General features: G+C 37.8%; 1 protein-coding gene, 1 non-coding gene and 1 pseudogene across 2 annotated transcripts; 2 read left to right on the forward strand and 1 right to left on the reverse strand.

The window, feature by feature from the left end:
• Positions 1-85: 85 nt before the first annotated feature.
• LOC132305391 (uncharacterized) lies at positions 86-5,532 on the reverse strand. Its single transcript, XM_059803035.1, has 7 exons — positions 5,325-5,532; positions 5,098-5,196; positions 4,838-4,992; positions 4,192-4,575; positions 3,658-4,005; positions 2,965-3,327; positions 86-163 (listed from the first exon to the last, which is right to left on the reverse strand). Exons 1-7 carry the CDS (start codon positions 5,530-5,532, stop codon positions 86-88), a joined length of 1,635 nt encoding a protein of 544 aa, XP_059659018.1.
• Positions 5,533-7,641: 2,109 nt separating this feature from the next.
• On the forward strand, positions 7,642-7,746 carry LOC132305896 (small nucleolar RNA R71). Its single transcript, XR_009481735.1, has one exon. It is a non-coding gene; the product is annotated as a small nucleolar RNA R71 (small nucleolar RNA).
• A 1,949-nt stretch (positions 7,747-9,695) lies between these two features.
• Positions 9,696-12,174, forward strand: LOC132305392 (bidirectional sugar transporter SWEET4-like; annotated as a pseudogene).
• Positions 12,175-16,132: the final 3,958 nt, after the last annotated feature.

Here is a 16,132-nt window from a genome sequence, read left to right on the forward strand (position 1 = left end):
GTTGAATAGGCAAAATTTATTCACCCTGCACAATTGGGTGAGCCGGCTCTCCAGGTGCAGCAACCACCTTTAATGTCATGTGTGATCAGCTGTGATTCCAATCAACCTCACCATAACGATCATTGCGCGCAGAAGAGAACTCATCGGTGGCAATAGTGTAACCCTAAGAAGTGAACAGTCGAATAACAAAGAATGGCAAATGAAACTTCCAATCTTTTTCTTTTTCCAGAGTTTGCTTGATCACCAAATCATAAAAAATTTTAAGCTGCCCATAGATGATTTCCGGAAAAGATATCCAATGGCCAAAATGGATGGCATATAAAGCACACAAAATCTTGATGACGCTCAGATTGATGAGTAAGAGGGCACACATTATGCAAAAGTATGGCATCGACAAACCATAGGTGTAATGGCAGAGACGATTTGGCAGTAGAATTATATTTGGAGTCGGAGCAACAATTTGCAGCAAGGCGATTAATCATCAGTCTAGTGGAAATCTCTGACATTGGAGTGAAAATTGACTCCAAATTAGCTGGGCATTGATGTGGACATCCTAAAGCCCTGGCAATCGTCGAAGGAGTAATGCGAATTATAGTACCATCAATGGATGACACTAGTGCTCCTTATTTATTTGGATTAGAATGAAGATTTTGGTAAAACACCATGACTAGTCTGGGGTATATGAGTTTACCCGCTTGCTCAAAAGGCATGCAGCTTGCTGGCATTGTAAATCTGCAATGGGCCACTAAGTTTCTGGAATGCATGCATTAAGAGATTCGATGTCAAAACCCACTTCATAATTAAGTTGGTGACCATGCCACCTTTCATCTATGGTATCTCGAAGAGTTGGCCGCCTCATGGAACATTGAATGGAGTGGCTTGTTGAAGCACCGCCTTGTGCAGCTTTCTTCTTTCTGGAAGCCATGTAAAAGGAAAAATAATTCTTTGAGGCCTTTTGTCAAACACTTGGCGGGCACCCCTAATTTCTTGCCTTAAATCTTTAATTTCTTCTCCAAATTGGTGTAATTGGATTTGGGATTAGGAATGGTGAAGGATAATAACAAGGGATAGATATATATATATATATATATATATAGATGGGGAGGTAGAAGGAAGAAATGATTTTTTTTTTTTTTTGAATGGTAAAGGTGGTCTAATGTGTATAGGAAAGTATTTGTAGACGTGGAAGATGGATATTTGTCAAATTAGAGTAATGGAATGATGGACTTTTTTTTTTTAGTTGTGGTGAGGAAGATGTAAAGTGTATTGGGTTGAGGAATTCTTTATGTGGGTTAGAGAAGGAAAGTAATGGGTAATGTTTGTATAATGGTAGTAAAGGTGTTGAGGAATAGAAAAGAGATATAGGGGAGAGAAGAACAATCTGTCGGCAAAATAGTAAAGCCTATATGCTTTTAATCCAACTCGGGCGACGGTCGCCCATGGGCCGAGCGAATGATCGCCAAGCGTTGCTTTGTCGCGTCGCAAATTACCCCCCAGGCGATGGTCGCTGTCTTACCGGGCGATCATTCGCCCGAGGCTGCTGCTGTTGTCTTCACCGGGTGACGGTTGCCCAAGTGCCTGGCGATCACTCGCCCGGACCTGCTACTTGCTCTGAAATGAGTCTCACCTGGGCGATGGTCGCCCATGGGTTGGGCGATGGTTCGCCCGGGCCTGCTGCTGGTCCAATTTTTTTATTTTTAGAAAGCAAACTTCTAACGGTCATATCTTTGTCATTGGAGGTCCGTTTTGGACGATTTTTTTTTCATTTTGGGTATTTTTTCGAGATCTACGTAGTGCAAACAGCCGTAGGCGATTTGGTGGATGTTTAGACCCAAAAAATGCTCCATTCTGCTCTAATCGTCCCTTTTTTCTTTATATGCCACGGAAAATTTATTTTTTATTTTTTTATTTATTTATTTTTATTTTCTTCGAAACAAGTACAACTTGTAAACCTGCACAAGTAACTAAAAATCCTACAAAACAAATTAAATCCTCCTAATTTACTAAAACAAAAGATAAAATTAAAGAGAGAAAAAAAAAACAAATAAATAAATAAAATCTTATTTACAATTCTTACATTTAACGTCAATAGGCGACGTGATACCTGGATGATTAGGTGGAGTAAATGGGATCCGTCAAAGTGACGAATTCAACTCCTTCTGTAGGCACAGAATCTTCAATGTACAACTTCAATCTCTGACCATTTACTTGAAGTGTCTTTGTAACGACCCTCACCCTGGCCAGACACAATATTGTCCGCTTTTGGCTCACCCAGACCAGAGACTTCCCAGGGGGTCACCCATCCTCGTACTACTCCAAGTTAAGCACGCTTAACTACAGAGTTCTAATGGGTTCACAGCCATCACGGCTTTAAAACGCGTTGTGTCATAGAAGGGTGTTGAATCTACATATAGCACTTGCCTCATCTACACCCAGACGATGTGGGATTGTGCACCTGCAGCTCGCCCAGTGTGGTAGCCTACTGGTGCCCCCTGTACACGCTCACACACACCCACCCACAAGGTCGCCACAATCACCCCCCCTTTGGGGCCCAATGTCCTCGTTGGCCACATTTCTAGTTGGGTCAGGCTCTGATACCATTTATAACGACCCTCACCCTGGCCAGACACAATATTGTCCGCTTTTGGCTCACCCAGACCAAAGACTTCCCAGGGGGTCACCCATCCTGGTACTACTCCAAGTTAAGCACGCTTAACTACAGAGTTCTGATGGGTTCACGGCCATCACGGCTTTAAAACGCGTTGTGTCATAGAAGGGTGTTGAATCTACATATAGCACTTGCCCTATCCACACCCAGACGATGTGGGATTGTGCACCTGCAGCTCGCCCAGTGTGGTAGCCTACTGGTGCCCCCTGCACACGCTCACACACACCCGCCCACAAGGTCGCCACAGTCTTACCTTTCTTTGGGTCAAAAATGGTGATAGCCCTGTGAGGGGTTACCATTTGAACTTGATATGGACCATCCCATCTTGAGTGCAATTTCCCTGGAAATAGCTTCAGCTTGGAGTTGAATAACCAGACCTTGTTACCTGGCTCGAAATTTTTCCTCACAATGTGCTTATCATGAAACGCTTTGGTTCTAGCTTTATAAATTCTTGCACTTTCGTAAGTATCATTACGAAGTTCTTCTAATTTATTTAGCTGCAACTTCCTCTTAGACCCAGCTTGACTCATATCGAAGTTTAATTTTTTCACAGCCCAAAAAGCTTTATGCTCCAATTCCACAGGTAAATGACATGCTTTCCCGAAGACCAAGCGATATGGCGACATCCCAATTGGTGTCTTGATTGCAGTGCGATACACCTATAAGGCATCATTGAGGTGCAATGACCAATCCTTTCGATCCAGTTGAACTGTCTTCTTAAGGATATGTTTGACCTCGCGATTTAAAATCTCTACTTGACCGCTTGTCTGAGGATGGTAAGAAGTGCCTACCTTATGAGAGATGGAATATTTCTGAAATAAGACTCGAAGAAAGCGATTACAAAAATGCTTTCCACCATCGCTGATTATTGCCCTTGGCATTCCGATCTGACTGAAAATATTGCTTTGAAGAAATTCGACCACCACCTTATGGTCATTAGTCGTTGTTGCCACTACTTCTACCTACTTGGAGACGTAATCCACCCTTACCAAATTATACTTCTTGCCATGTGACATCGAGAATGGCCCCATGAAATCAATGCCCCAGACATAAAAAATTTCAATAACCAGAATTGAGGAGAGAGGCATCATGTCTCTTTTTATAATGGTACCCAACCGTTGACATCGATCACAGGCCTTAGCAAACTTGTGAGCATCTTTGAACAAGGAAGGCCAAGTTAGACCACTCTGAAGAATCTTTGCTCCTGTCTTCTTTCCACTGAAATGGCCACCACAAGCTAGTGTATGACAAAACTTTAGAACGCTTGAAATTTCATTATCTGGTACACAGCGACGAATAATTTGGTCCGAGCGGTATTTGTATAATTGTGGATCTTCCTAATGATAAAATTTCACTTAAGAGAAGAACTTGTCTTTATCATGTCTGGTCTAATTAGACTGAATTCTTCTGGACGTCTTCCAGTTCATAATATCAGTATACCATGGTGAATTCTCCTTCTAAAGTTGAAATAACTGCTTATCTGGGAATGAATCATGCAATGAAAGAGTGTAAGATGAATTTACCAAAATTCTGGATAAGTGGTCTGCCACCACATTTTCTGAACCCTTCTTGTCTTTGATTTCTAGGTCGAATTCTTGTATCAATAGAATCCACCTAATCAACCTTGGGTTGGTGTCCTTTTTGTTGAGCAAATGTCGAAGAGCTGCATGATCAGAAAACACAATAACTTTGGAACCCAACAAATAAGAGCAAAACTTGTCCAGAGCAAAGACCACTGCTAATAATTCTTTTTCAGTAATAGTATAGTTTAATTGTGCCTCTATTAAGATCTTACTTGCATAGTAAATTACTCTTGGCAATTTCTCCATTCTCTGACCCAAGACTGCCCCAACTGCATAATCTGATGCGTCGCACATAATCTCATAAGGAAGAGACCAATCTGGAGCCTACATAATGGGTGCAGAAAACAGTAAAGAGCGAAGTTGCTCAAATGCCTTTAGACACTTTTCATCAAAATGAAAAAGGAACATCTTTGCCCAATAAATTGCATAAGGGCCTTGAGAGTTTACTGAAGTCTTTAATAAAACATCTGTAAAATCCTACATGGCCGAGGAATGATCACACATGTCTCACCGATGATGGGGGAGGAAGATTAGAGACAAGATCGACCTTAGCTTTGTCTACTTCAATTCATCTCTTGGATATTACATGGCCAAAGACAATTCCTTCTTGCACCATGAAGTGACTTTTCTCCCAACTCAAGATTAGAATCTTCTCTTTACGTCGTTGAAGAACAAGCACTAAATTCTCTAGGCAATTATCGAATGAAGACCCAAACACTGAAAAGTCATCCATGAAGACTTCTAGAAAGTTTTCAATCATATTAGAAAAAATTGCCATCATGCATCTTTGAAAAATGGCTGGTGTATTATAGAGTCCGAAAGGCATACGGCGATAGGCAAAAATACCATATGAACAGATGAAAGTTATTTTCTCCTGATCGTTAAGATGAATGGCAACTTGATTGTATCCATAATACCCATCCAAGAAGTAATAAAATTTCTTCCCTGCCAGTTTCTTTAATATTTGATTAATAAAGGGGAGAGGAAAGTGATCATTCCGTTCTTAGAATTCAATTTGCGGTAATCTATACACACTTGTCAACCTGTAGTCATGTGTTAGGGAAGTAAAGTACCGTCAGAATTTTTCACCACGGTGATCCCAGATTTTTTTGGATCCACTTGAATCGGGCTTACCCACTGACTGTCTAAAATTGGGTAAATAATGCCTACATCAAGGAGCTTGACTACTTCCTTTTTCACCAACTCTTTCATATTGGGATTTAACCGCCTCTGTGCTTCTCGCGAAGGTTTGGAGTCCTCTTCTAAGAAAATCCGATGCATACATACCAAGGGATCAATCCCTTAGAGATCAGCCACACTCCAGCCAATAGTTTCTCGATGGTTGGCTAGTACTTCTAATAATATCTTCTCTTGTATGTCTGATAGCTCTGCCAAAATAATTACTGGAAGAGTACTTTTTGGCCAAGAAATGCATACTTTAGATGAGAGGGCAACTGCTTTAGCTCTAGCTCTGGTGGACACTCCAAAGATGGTACAGGTGGTTTACTCGCCACATCAAGCAGGGCATTCACCTCTTTAATACTTTTCTCAACATCAAATGACTTGGCATTAAAGTAAGATAGACATGCTTCTGGATCTTTTGTTAAGGCAAATGGGGTCATCTCTTTAACACATTCATCAATGGTATCGACTAGAAAACAATCATTATTATCTGAAGGGCATTGACTGGCATTAAAAATATTTAAGCTCACATTCATATTGCCAAAAGATACGTTTATGATGCTAGTTCTATAATTTATGCTCACATTTGCTGTCGCAAGAAAAGGACGACTAAGGATCGCTGGAATGTGCCTCCTTGGCTCCAAAACTGGCTCGGTATCTAGCACAATAAAGTCAACTGGGAAGTAGAATTTATCTACTTTGATGATCACATCTTCGATAACACCACGAGGCTGTTTGGTTGACCTATCTGCCAATTGGAGAATAATTGAGGTAGACTTTAATTCTCCTAACCCAAGTGGTAAGTAAACCGAATAAAGAAGAAGGTTTACACTTGTACCCAAATCTAAGCGAGCTCGCTCTACTTGATGATTCCCTATTGTGCATGAAATTGTTGGAGCGCCTGGATATTTGAATTTTGGAATAGTGTAGTGCTGGATTATGGAACTGACTTGCTCAGTTAATAACACCTTCTTAGGAACATGGCTATTTGAACGCCTCTTCTGAGTACACATATCTTTCAGAAATTTAGCTTAAGCTAGGATTTGTTGAATTGCATCAAGCAATGGGAGATTAATCTTCACCTATTTCAACATCTCCATTATGTCCTGAAGTTTGCTTACTTGCTTTGCTGCCTTTAATGTTTCTTGTAGTCTTTGAGGGAATGGCACAACAACATGCCTTTGTTCTAGAGATGGCTCAGTAGTTAGAGGTACTTCTTGTGCTTTTTCATTACGCTTATTTTTCTCTTTAAGTCTTTTCTTCCAATTTTCATCCTTCTTTGCTTCCTTTTCTTCCACCTTGTTTTCAACTCTTTTACCACTTCTTAGAGTAATAATTGCTTGCACTTATTCATGGTGGACTCCTTGGCCAGTAATGTCATCAATTATACGCACAACTCTTGGATTAGCTACTGGTTGACTAGGAAGCTTGCCATTTTCTCTTCTATTCAAGGCTTGAGCTAGTTGGCCAACTTGAGTCTCTAACTTGACAAGGGATTGTGAATGAGACTGCACAAGTTGATTAGTTGGCTCTAACTGCTTTGCCATCATTGCCTCGAGCATTGATAAGAATTGTTGAGGTTGACTGAAGGCATTCATAGGAGTGAACCCTTGAGGATTTGGAGTCTAAACTGGAGATTGAAAATTGCCTTGCACCTGAGGTACTTGAGGTGGAGGAGCTAATGTCCCTGTGGCTAGATTTCTCCATGAAAAGTTAGGATGGTTTCTCCAAGGCGGATTATAAGTGTTTAAATACATATTATTCCCTCCGGGCCTTCCATGTGTAGCATTAACTTGCTCTTGTGGAATTTCTGAATATTGAGATGCACTTGGACAAATGGACACATGGTGAGTTGGATTGGAACAGAAAGAGCACACTTCAAAGCCTTGAGTATTAGTCGAAGGAGGAGTAAAATTTGACTGTGAAGTCATCAATTGATCCAACCTCTTGGTTAATGCCTCAATTTGGCTCACTAACCCTTGATTTATTCTTGCTTCATTCACATTTTCTGTTATCCTCAATATGGTATGAGGTCTTACTACTGGAGGTAAGACATGTTGTATAGAATTATCAGATATATTTTCGAAAAGCTGCCATGCTTCCTCTACACTCTTCAACATAAAATTTCCACCACAAAAGGCATCCACCATATACCTTTGTGCCTCATTAAGCTCCTTATGGAAGAAGTTAACAAGCTGCCATTTTGGCATGTCATGATAAGGACACTTCCGAATGAGGCCTCTGAATCTTTCCCAAGCCTCATGGAAAGGCTCGTCAGGCCCTTGAGCAAAACGAGTAATAGTATCTCGATATTGAGTAGTTCTCACCATGGGGAAGTACTTGTTCAAAAACTTCTGTTGCAATTCAGCCCATGTAGTGATAGTGTCGGCTGGTAATGAATTAAACCAGTCCTTTGCCTTGTCCTTTAATGAAAAAGAGAAAAAGTGTAGCTTGAGCACATCATCGTTAAAGCTTTGGATCTTTATTGTTCTGCACACCTCTGCAAAGTCATCCAAGTGCCAGTATGGATCCTGTTTTGATATACCATAAAAAGAAGGCAGTAACTGAAGAGTACTGGCCTTAATTTTGTAGTGAGGGGCCCTCACTTGAGGATACCGAACTGCAGATGAAGAGTTGTATACACTTGGTTCATAGTGATCCTTTAAACAGCGAACTGCTTCTACAACTGGTGGATCATCCGCCATATTTTCTTTCTTTAAGTTTCTGAGAGTCCTTCCAATTTTTGGGTCTAACAGAACCTGAGGGAGTGACAAAGAACGTCTTCCAAGCATATAATGTCACCTGCAATAATTGAAAGAAAATAGTATTAAAATAAAATACAATAAAATAAAATCCTAAACTAAAATTTTAATTGAAATTAATTGTAGAATTTAATATTATCTGTCAAGAACTAAAACAAGTCCCCAGCAACGGCGCCAAAAACTTGTTGTGAGATTTATATGTATCACTCGCAAGTGCACAAATCTTTGCAGATAAGGTTTACTTGTAAGGGTGTCGTACCCAAGGGACTTGTGTAAAATAAGTTTGTCAATAGATTTCTTAAATTCCAAATTAACTTGAAAGTAGGATAATCAAACTATGATGATTTATTTTAAATTAACTTAATAGAAAATAAAATAAACTAAAGAACAATGATTAAATAGGATGTAAAAAATAGTGAGAGAGGACTAGGGGTATGACTTCACCACTAACGTCGCACCACTAGTCAATTACATCAATTTATTGGAGATATATGATATAACATGCAAAGGGAATTAATCATGGCTATAAGCACATATTAATTCAGCTAGAAAATAATATAATTTAAAGTTAAGCATGGACTATCTTCGATTAGTATAAACCATCTACCTATTTACTTTACTCTAGGGTGTAGCATGGTCTATCTTTTCTAGGCATAATCCATCAGATCTCTAACACTATATTAAGAGAAATACCATTGTGTAATCATCTCATTCACAACTACAAGAAGTCAATGAGTTGTGTTCAATCACAAAATTAAAATATCTAAGACATGATAGAAAAATATTTGTATTTGAATTAATACTCTAAAATCGATTCTTATTGAAAATTCAATTAAAAACCCTATAGATTACACAATCATGCATGATAAAAATTGTTCTCCAATAATTAAATACAATCAAACCAGTGTGCTAACTTAGGGCTACATCACAACCCTAGCAAAGGGTTTAGCCAAGCATGATTGGAGTGGAATTCTTCATGGTTGAGGAAGACATCTTCATCTCCATGGATTGATCCCTTCCTTCTTCTGAATGCTCCTCTCTGATCTTAGCCTCAAGCTCCTCTGTATCCTCTGTATCCTTCTTCAATATTGTAGAGGACCCCTTTTAAATAATAAAAGATCAGCCCTAAAGTTCCCTTTTTCATATAGGAGACATATATAAAAATTCTATCAAATAAGGACTCCAAAATTCGTACAGACTTCTAGGCCAATTTTAACAAGGTAAACAACTGTTTTAGGGAATTCTCGTGAAATATAAAATTGTAGCTCTTTGAATTTCCTTTCAACTTATGCAAGAATTTAGTCGTTTTGACACTCAAGGAGAGAGATACAGCCAGATTACCAAAATGGGTTCAAGTTACCAACTTTGGCGAAAGTTTCCTTTTTGGAGAAGGATTTTTCCTTTTCATCTTCTTTCCATTCTTATCAACTTGTGGCTTCTTTTGGATTATTTTCTAAGTATAATTAAACTTGGATCTTCAACATTGCTCGGTCCCATGGAATGTCATCTGTTAAAGCTCATAATCACTGGTCTGGACTGATTTTACAATTAAAGCCTTGAAATAAATAAAAACAATAAAACAATGTAAAGTCACAAATAAACTATTATTAAGAGAATAAAACATGCAAATAAATGGGCTAAAATGTGTAACATTCAGCACCTAACAAGTTTGTCCATAAATTTTCCTTTTATTGCCTACAAAATCTTTTTCTTATTAATGATTGATCATATGATTTTCTAATAAATGAATTTTTATTATATTTTTTGGGTAATTTTAAATGAATGTCTTTGCAGGCCAACATTTTTGAGAATCATCAAAAACAAAGCAGTGGAGGAGCTCAGTTTCGTTCCTTATGTTGCAACTGTGATGAATTGCCTGTTTTGGATCTTTTATGGATCACCAGTTGTTCATCCAGACAGCACTCTTGTGGTCACTATCAACAGCATTGGGCTTGCATTGGAGCTCTGCTGTCTCGGCATATTCATATATTTCAGTGAAGCCAAAAGGGTACTCTGTTTTTAAATCATCAGTATCAATAGATAGTTAATTGAACCTCGTAATAGCTGCAATGGATTAAGTTTTAGCACAATCTGGTTAATTAATTTAAGTAGTCTTACAGTTATGTTGCTAGTTGTTACAGTATATTGATTAGTTTTTACATTCTATGGAATGTCTGTGTATTTCAGTGGAAGGTAGTTGGGTGTGTGTGTTTTGAGTTGGTGTTCATAGGAGCCATTGCTGTTGTTATGCTTACTCAATTTCACGCCTATACTAAGAGATCCATGTTTGTGGGAATCTTCTGTGTTGTCTTTGGAGTGATGATTTACGCTTCCCCTCTTGGGATCATGGTATGCATCTTTTGAAATCCCAAATTTTCACATCCATCTTTTCAATTGGTCCAACATTCATTTCTTTTTAGATCTTCTGTTAATTGTGTAGTATTTTCTTTTGAACAGAAAAGAGTTATCCAGACTAAGAGTGTGTAATATATGCCATTCTGGATCTCAGTGGCCGGCTTCCTGAACGGACTTTGCTGGCTGTGCTATGCCCTCCTCAAATTTGACCTATACATCATGGTAAATTCATTCTGCACAAGCTGTTATGATGATTATTTGCACTGAGTATTCTGAATTCTATACATACTAATGCCAAGTTTATGATATTTTCTCAAGTAAAATCAGATACATTACTACTTTAGTTTTATTAAACATTAATGTTATATTATGGATTGAGGATTGTACGTACTGAACATTCTAGTTGTAGTCACACCTTGAATTGATAAATTGACCGAAACACAAGCTTTTTAGGATGATTAACACTGGTTTGGAATGAAGAATAGCTTAATAGAGTCTGTTTTAGTTCTTGTCATTCTGAACTATTCAAAAGGTGTTATTGTAGTCACACCTTGAGTTGTTTGTGATAACCCAAATTTTTAAGATTTTAATTTAAATTATCCTATGATTTTTAATTGTTAAGATTGAGTATTTAAAATTTTATTGGAGATTTTTTTTTAAAAGTTGATTTGCTTTGTGTATACCTCTATATATATGTGTGTGTGTGTGTGTAATCTAATGAAAGAGGAGAGCTGGAAGATGAATTGGGAATGGTTATGTGCGGACCCACGAAAAGAGAAGAGTGTGAATTGATTTTTTTTATTGGTTTTTGTTACATATATTTTATAAATATATATATATTTGTATCTTATGATGATAAGAAGGAAAGGTGGCAGTCGATGTGGGAAAGAGAGAATTTTGGCAGGCATTTTTGTATAAAGAGGGCAATTTTTTATGATCCTGGGTGTATTTTGATGTATTTGTATTTGTATAAATGAAGAATTTTATTAGAGAAAATCCGGGTCATGACATTGTTAAATTGGGTAATGTATTCAAAGGGTGTTTGAAACACTAGCTTTTTAGGATGATTAACACTTGGTTTGGAATGAAGAATAGCTGAACTACATAAATCAGTCCATTGGCAAAACCGATCTCTTATTTCAGATAATTAGACTTTGAGTTGTGCAACTATTTAATGAGTTATTGATCCTTAATTAACTTTGTTGTGATTTTCATATAAATGGAATACATTCGCCTACTAATTACATTATTCTAATTTCTACTAATCTTATATTACAGATTGGAAATGGGTCGGGAGCAGCCCTGGGTGCTATTCAGCTCGCACTATATGGATATTACTACAAGTCAACTCCAAAGAAGGGCGGTAAGAAGAAGAGGTCCGAAGTGCAGCTCCCAAATGCATCACCTGTTTGGACTTCAATTTCAATTTTTTTTCTTCCTGTTCCCCAATTTCAATTTGGGGTGGGGGGCGGCAAAACAATTTTGAGCTCTGTAAATTTTACAGTTCGGGATTTCTTATATTTTTTAGTTCGGCTTTCTTTGTGGATAGAATAACATTTTAGCTAGCTGCCTTGGTTTTCTTAGCAGCAGTAAATTTGTGAATGCCATTCAAATATATGGTTGATTGATTGATTTCATTTTTAGTTACAGTTTCTTTGTGTGATTGGATAGCATCAGTAATTTTTATTATTAACTTGAAGTAGATGCGATACAACTATTGGTGGTGGTTCTTATGCATTGTGTATTGATCGAGTGTTACAACTTTTTTTCTCTTTGCATTTCTTTGGATCAAATAGTATCATTTCAAAAGGCAAGCAGGTCAAGCAACTCTTAAATTTATTAATGACATATGCCACTGTCACGATTCAACCCATTAACCCAACATTGAACCATTAGATCAAGGACTATTTAAAGATTAATCAATAGTAACTTTTTAATTCATCAGTAATCCAAAAAACAAGAAATAAACCAACTGTAATTATTCAACTAAAACACATTATCAGGGGAGATCCACCCAAAACGGGTGTGTGTGAGAGAGAAAGAGAGAGAGAGTACTTATCAAATTAGTGGAGTAAAGTTGACGAAGCACATGGACCACCTCTAATGTCTGTGTTTTACTTATATATATATATATATATATATATATAGGAGGGGGGGGGGGGGGGGGGGGGGGGGGGAGGCGGGTGAGAAACCAAGTGTGGTTGACTTTTCTTCTCATTTTCCTATCACACACACACAAATATAGGCTTTTCTTCTCATTTTCCTATCACACACACACAAATATATATATATACAAATATAGACTTTTCTTCTCATTTTCCTATCACACACACAAATATAGACTTTTCTTCTCATTTTCCTATCACACACACACAAATATATATATATACAAATATAGACTTTTCTTCTCATTTTCCTATCACACACACACTCATTTTCCTATCACACACACACAAATATATATATATACAAATATAGACTTTTCTTCTCATTTTCCTATCACACACACACAAATATATATATATATATAATGAGAAGAAAAGTCAACCACACTTGGTTTCTCACCCCCCCCCCCGGGGCTATCTTCCTCTCTCACTCTTTTCTTTGCATTTTTTCTTTTATTTTCTCAACCAAACTTCAAATCTTGATTCCTCCTTCATTACTTAGAATTTTTGGAAGCCGTTTGCGGCAATTCGAAAAGCACGGCGAGATCTTCACATCCATATAAGCAATTTCAGTTTTAGTGCACTCTAAGGATTCCGGTTTTGAAACCTATTTGGGGGTTTTTGGCTTAATTTGAAGTAGGGGTTTCTAATCCTCACTTTCTTGCTCCTTTGTGAGTTTTTCAACTTTAATTATTGTTAAGCATGATTAATTTGAGTTGATTATTTCTTAAATGATTTAATTGTGTTTATGAAGCATTCAATTATATGTAATTGCTGATTTATATGGAAAACATGCCTTATTTGAATTGATTGTCTTGAAAAATGATATAGTTGTTGTATTTGAAGACTATGCTTATATTTGTCGATGAAATTATATGAAAAGTATGCTTAGATGTTAATTTCCATACCTACGGTGTCTATTAATTCTCTAGAAATTGCTATGAAGTAGCATGTTAAATTGTGCAGTGTGATTTTTTTTTTTATTCTCATATTATTGAAAAAAATAAAATAAAATAAATAAATAAAAATATGTGACATGTATTCATAGCATTAGGCATGAATGAAAAGGGTAAAGTGTTTTGAAATGAAAGTGAAAGGGGGTTTTTGGGATAAATTTGATTAAATGGTTTTATGAAAACCCGATCGCCGTGGAGTCACCAAAGGGTCGGTGTGTTAATGTAACCTATAGAGAACTAGGAGAAAATACCTTAGCGTGGTTAAGTTGGCTGGGCCCCAAATGACGCCGCGGGGGTACCAAGGGTTAGGGATAATAGCCAACCCTTCTCTCGTGTCGCTGCGGAATTACCAAAGAACGGGTTATTTTAAAAATGGGGAGCGATATACATGACATTGCATATCATGGCATGGCATTGTTTATTTGAAATTGGAATTTATGTTGTAATTTTTTTCCGGCATAGCATAACCCCTATCCTCTATTCCTATTCATTATTTGGATTCACGAGGCCACAAGAGGTGTGTCTTAGGTACCACCTACTGAGCAATTTTGCTCACCCCTTATATTTAACATTTTTTCAGGAAACAGGAAAGAAGTGGCGGATGACGTTCCACCACAGGCCTAATTTGGATTAGAGGACCATTTTGCTATTTATGTATTAAGTCCCATATTTTTTTTGTAAAACCTTAGTTTGTTATATTCGGTATAGAGATTTGTGGACTTTTGTTATTTTAATTATATTTATGAGCTGTAACTTTAGTATAAGTTGTCTAAACGCTGTAAGACATAGACTTTAGATCTTAACCATATATTTTTGGGACTGTAATTACGATAATTAGATTAAATGGTAGGTGGACGTTCCATCATGAAATGAACTATATTGAGGTATAATGAATGAATGAAAGGGATGTTGGAATGTATTATTTGTATTGTGTGTTGGGACAGGTTAGATAAGTTCTGAAGGTCCATGAGAGGCCATTGCATATCTTTTTGTATTTCAGCAGGTTGTTATAGGTTTTTAGCGGAGGTTATGCCAAATTTTTAATTTTTTTATAATTAGTATTTAGTTTTAGGTCGTTACAAATTTGGTATCAGAGCGATGGTTCGAAAACCATTAGGACAACGGGTAGAGGCCTACATAGGGTTGCATGGGAAGTTATCTACATAGTTTATGTGATTAATTGTTAAAGTGTTTTGGTGTGTGAAAAAGCATGCTTAACTGTTTACTTGTTTACGTGCTTATGTGCTTATATGCTTATATTAATGTGTTCATTGCATAGTCTTGCATGTTAAGTGTTAGTATAGTATCCTTTTGTGTTGAGTTGTTCACAGTTGGACCTTAGTGTTATCGTTATTGAACCGTTTTCTTATTTTATAGTACGATGCCGCCACGAAAGGAACTTAGAGGTGTTGGCTATATGCCGATAAGAGGTGATGTTGGAGAAATCCCTAGCACCAATCCGGCGGAGCAAAATGAAGAAGATACACTTTTTAGGGATTTGATTACCCCGAAAGGTGTTTCCACTAAAAGGGATGATGTTGAGACGCCCAATGAAGAGGGCGAAGGTTCGACTGATCTGGCACTGAACCATTTGTTACAGAGAGCCTTGAGAGCTACAATTGCTACTCATCTGCAGCCGGTACCACAACCGGTAGTTCAGGTAGAGGAGACGCCAGCACAGAAACATCTCAAGATTATTAAAGGGTTCTAAGTTGTTGCCAGTGATGTTTGAGGGTGGTACAGATCCAATAGTAGCGGATGACTACATAAACCAAGTGGAAACCCATATGACTTCTATGGATGTGACGGATGATCACTTGAAAATCATCCTAGCCACTTATAAGTTTTCAAATGATGCCAAGTTTTGGTGGAAGTCGATCACAAATTAGTATAAGATTGAAGAGATGAGTTGTGATAGGTTCAAAGAGCTGCTCTATGAGAAGTATTTCCCTACTCCCAAGAGGTGGGAACTAAGGGACCCGTTTAATGGCCTTATCCAAGGCAATATGTTAGTGACGGAGTACGAGAACAAGTTCACCTCTCTCTCTCGCTTTGCTCCAGAGATGGTGAGCAATGAAGTTGAAAAGACTAGGAAATTTGTCTCCGGGCTTGATTACAAAATGAGGCCACTGATAACGGCACAATGCATCAAGGTTTATTCTGAGGTAGTGGAAAGAGCATTGATGCTAGAGGCGGAGGCCAAAGATAAAGATGCAAGAAGGGAACAGTGGAAGCAAAAGAGGAATGCAGGGTCATCTTCAGAGATACCTTCATGGAAGAGGAACATGGGTGGTTCATCTCAATTTCAGGGCAACAGTCTGCACGATCAGTACCTACCACTCCTATGCTAGTTGGGTCTGATAAGAGTGGAGTTGTTTATTTTCAGTGTCAGCAGCCTGAACATTACAAGTCCAATTGTCCTATGAGATCGTTTTCAGTTTTTTCAGCTCCGAGAGCTTGT

The sequence above is a fragment of the Cornus florida genome, unplaced genomic scaffold, assembly GCF_030987335.1.
Source record: "Cornus florida cultivar Cherokee Brave unplaced genomic scaffold, ASM3098733v1 CherokeeBrave_3.0.0_Hap2_Chr04, whole genome shotgun sequence".
NCBI classification, from domain to species: Eukaryota; Viridiplantae; Streptophyta; class Magnoliopsida; order Cornales; family Cornaceae; genus Cornus; species Cornus florida.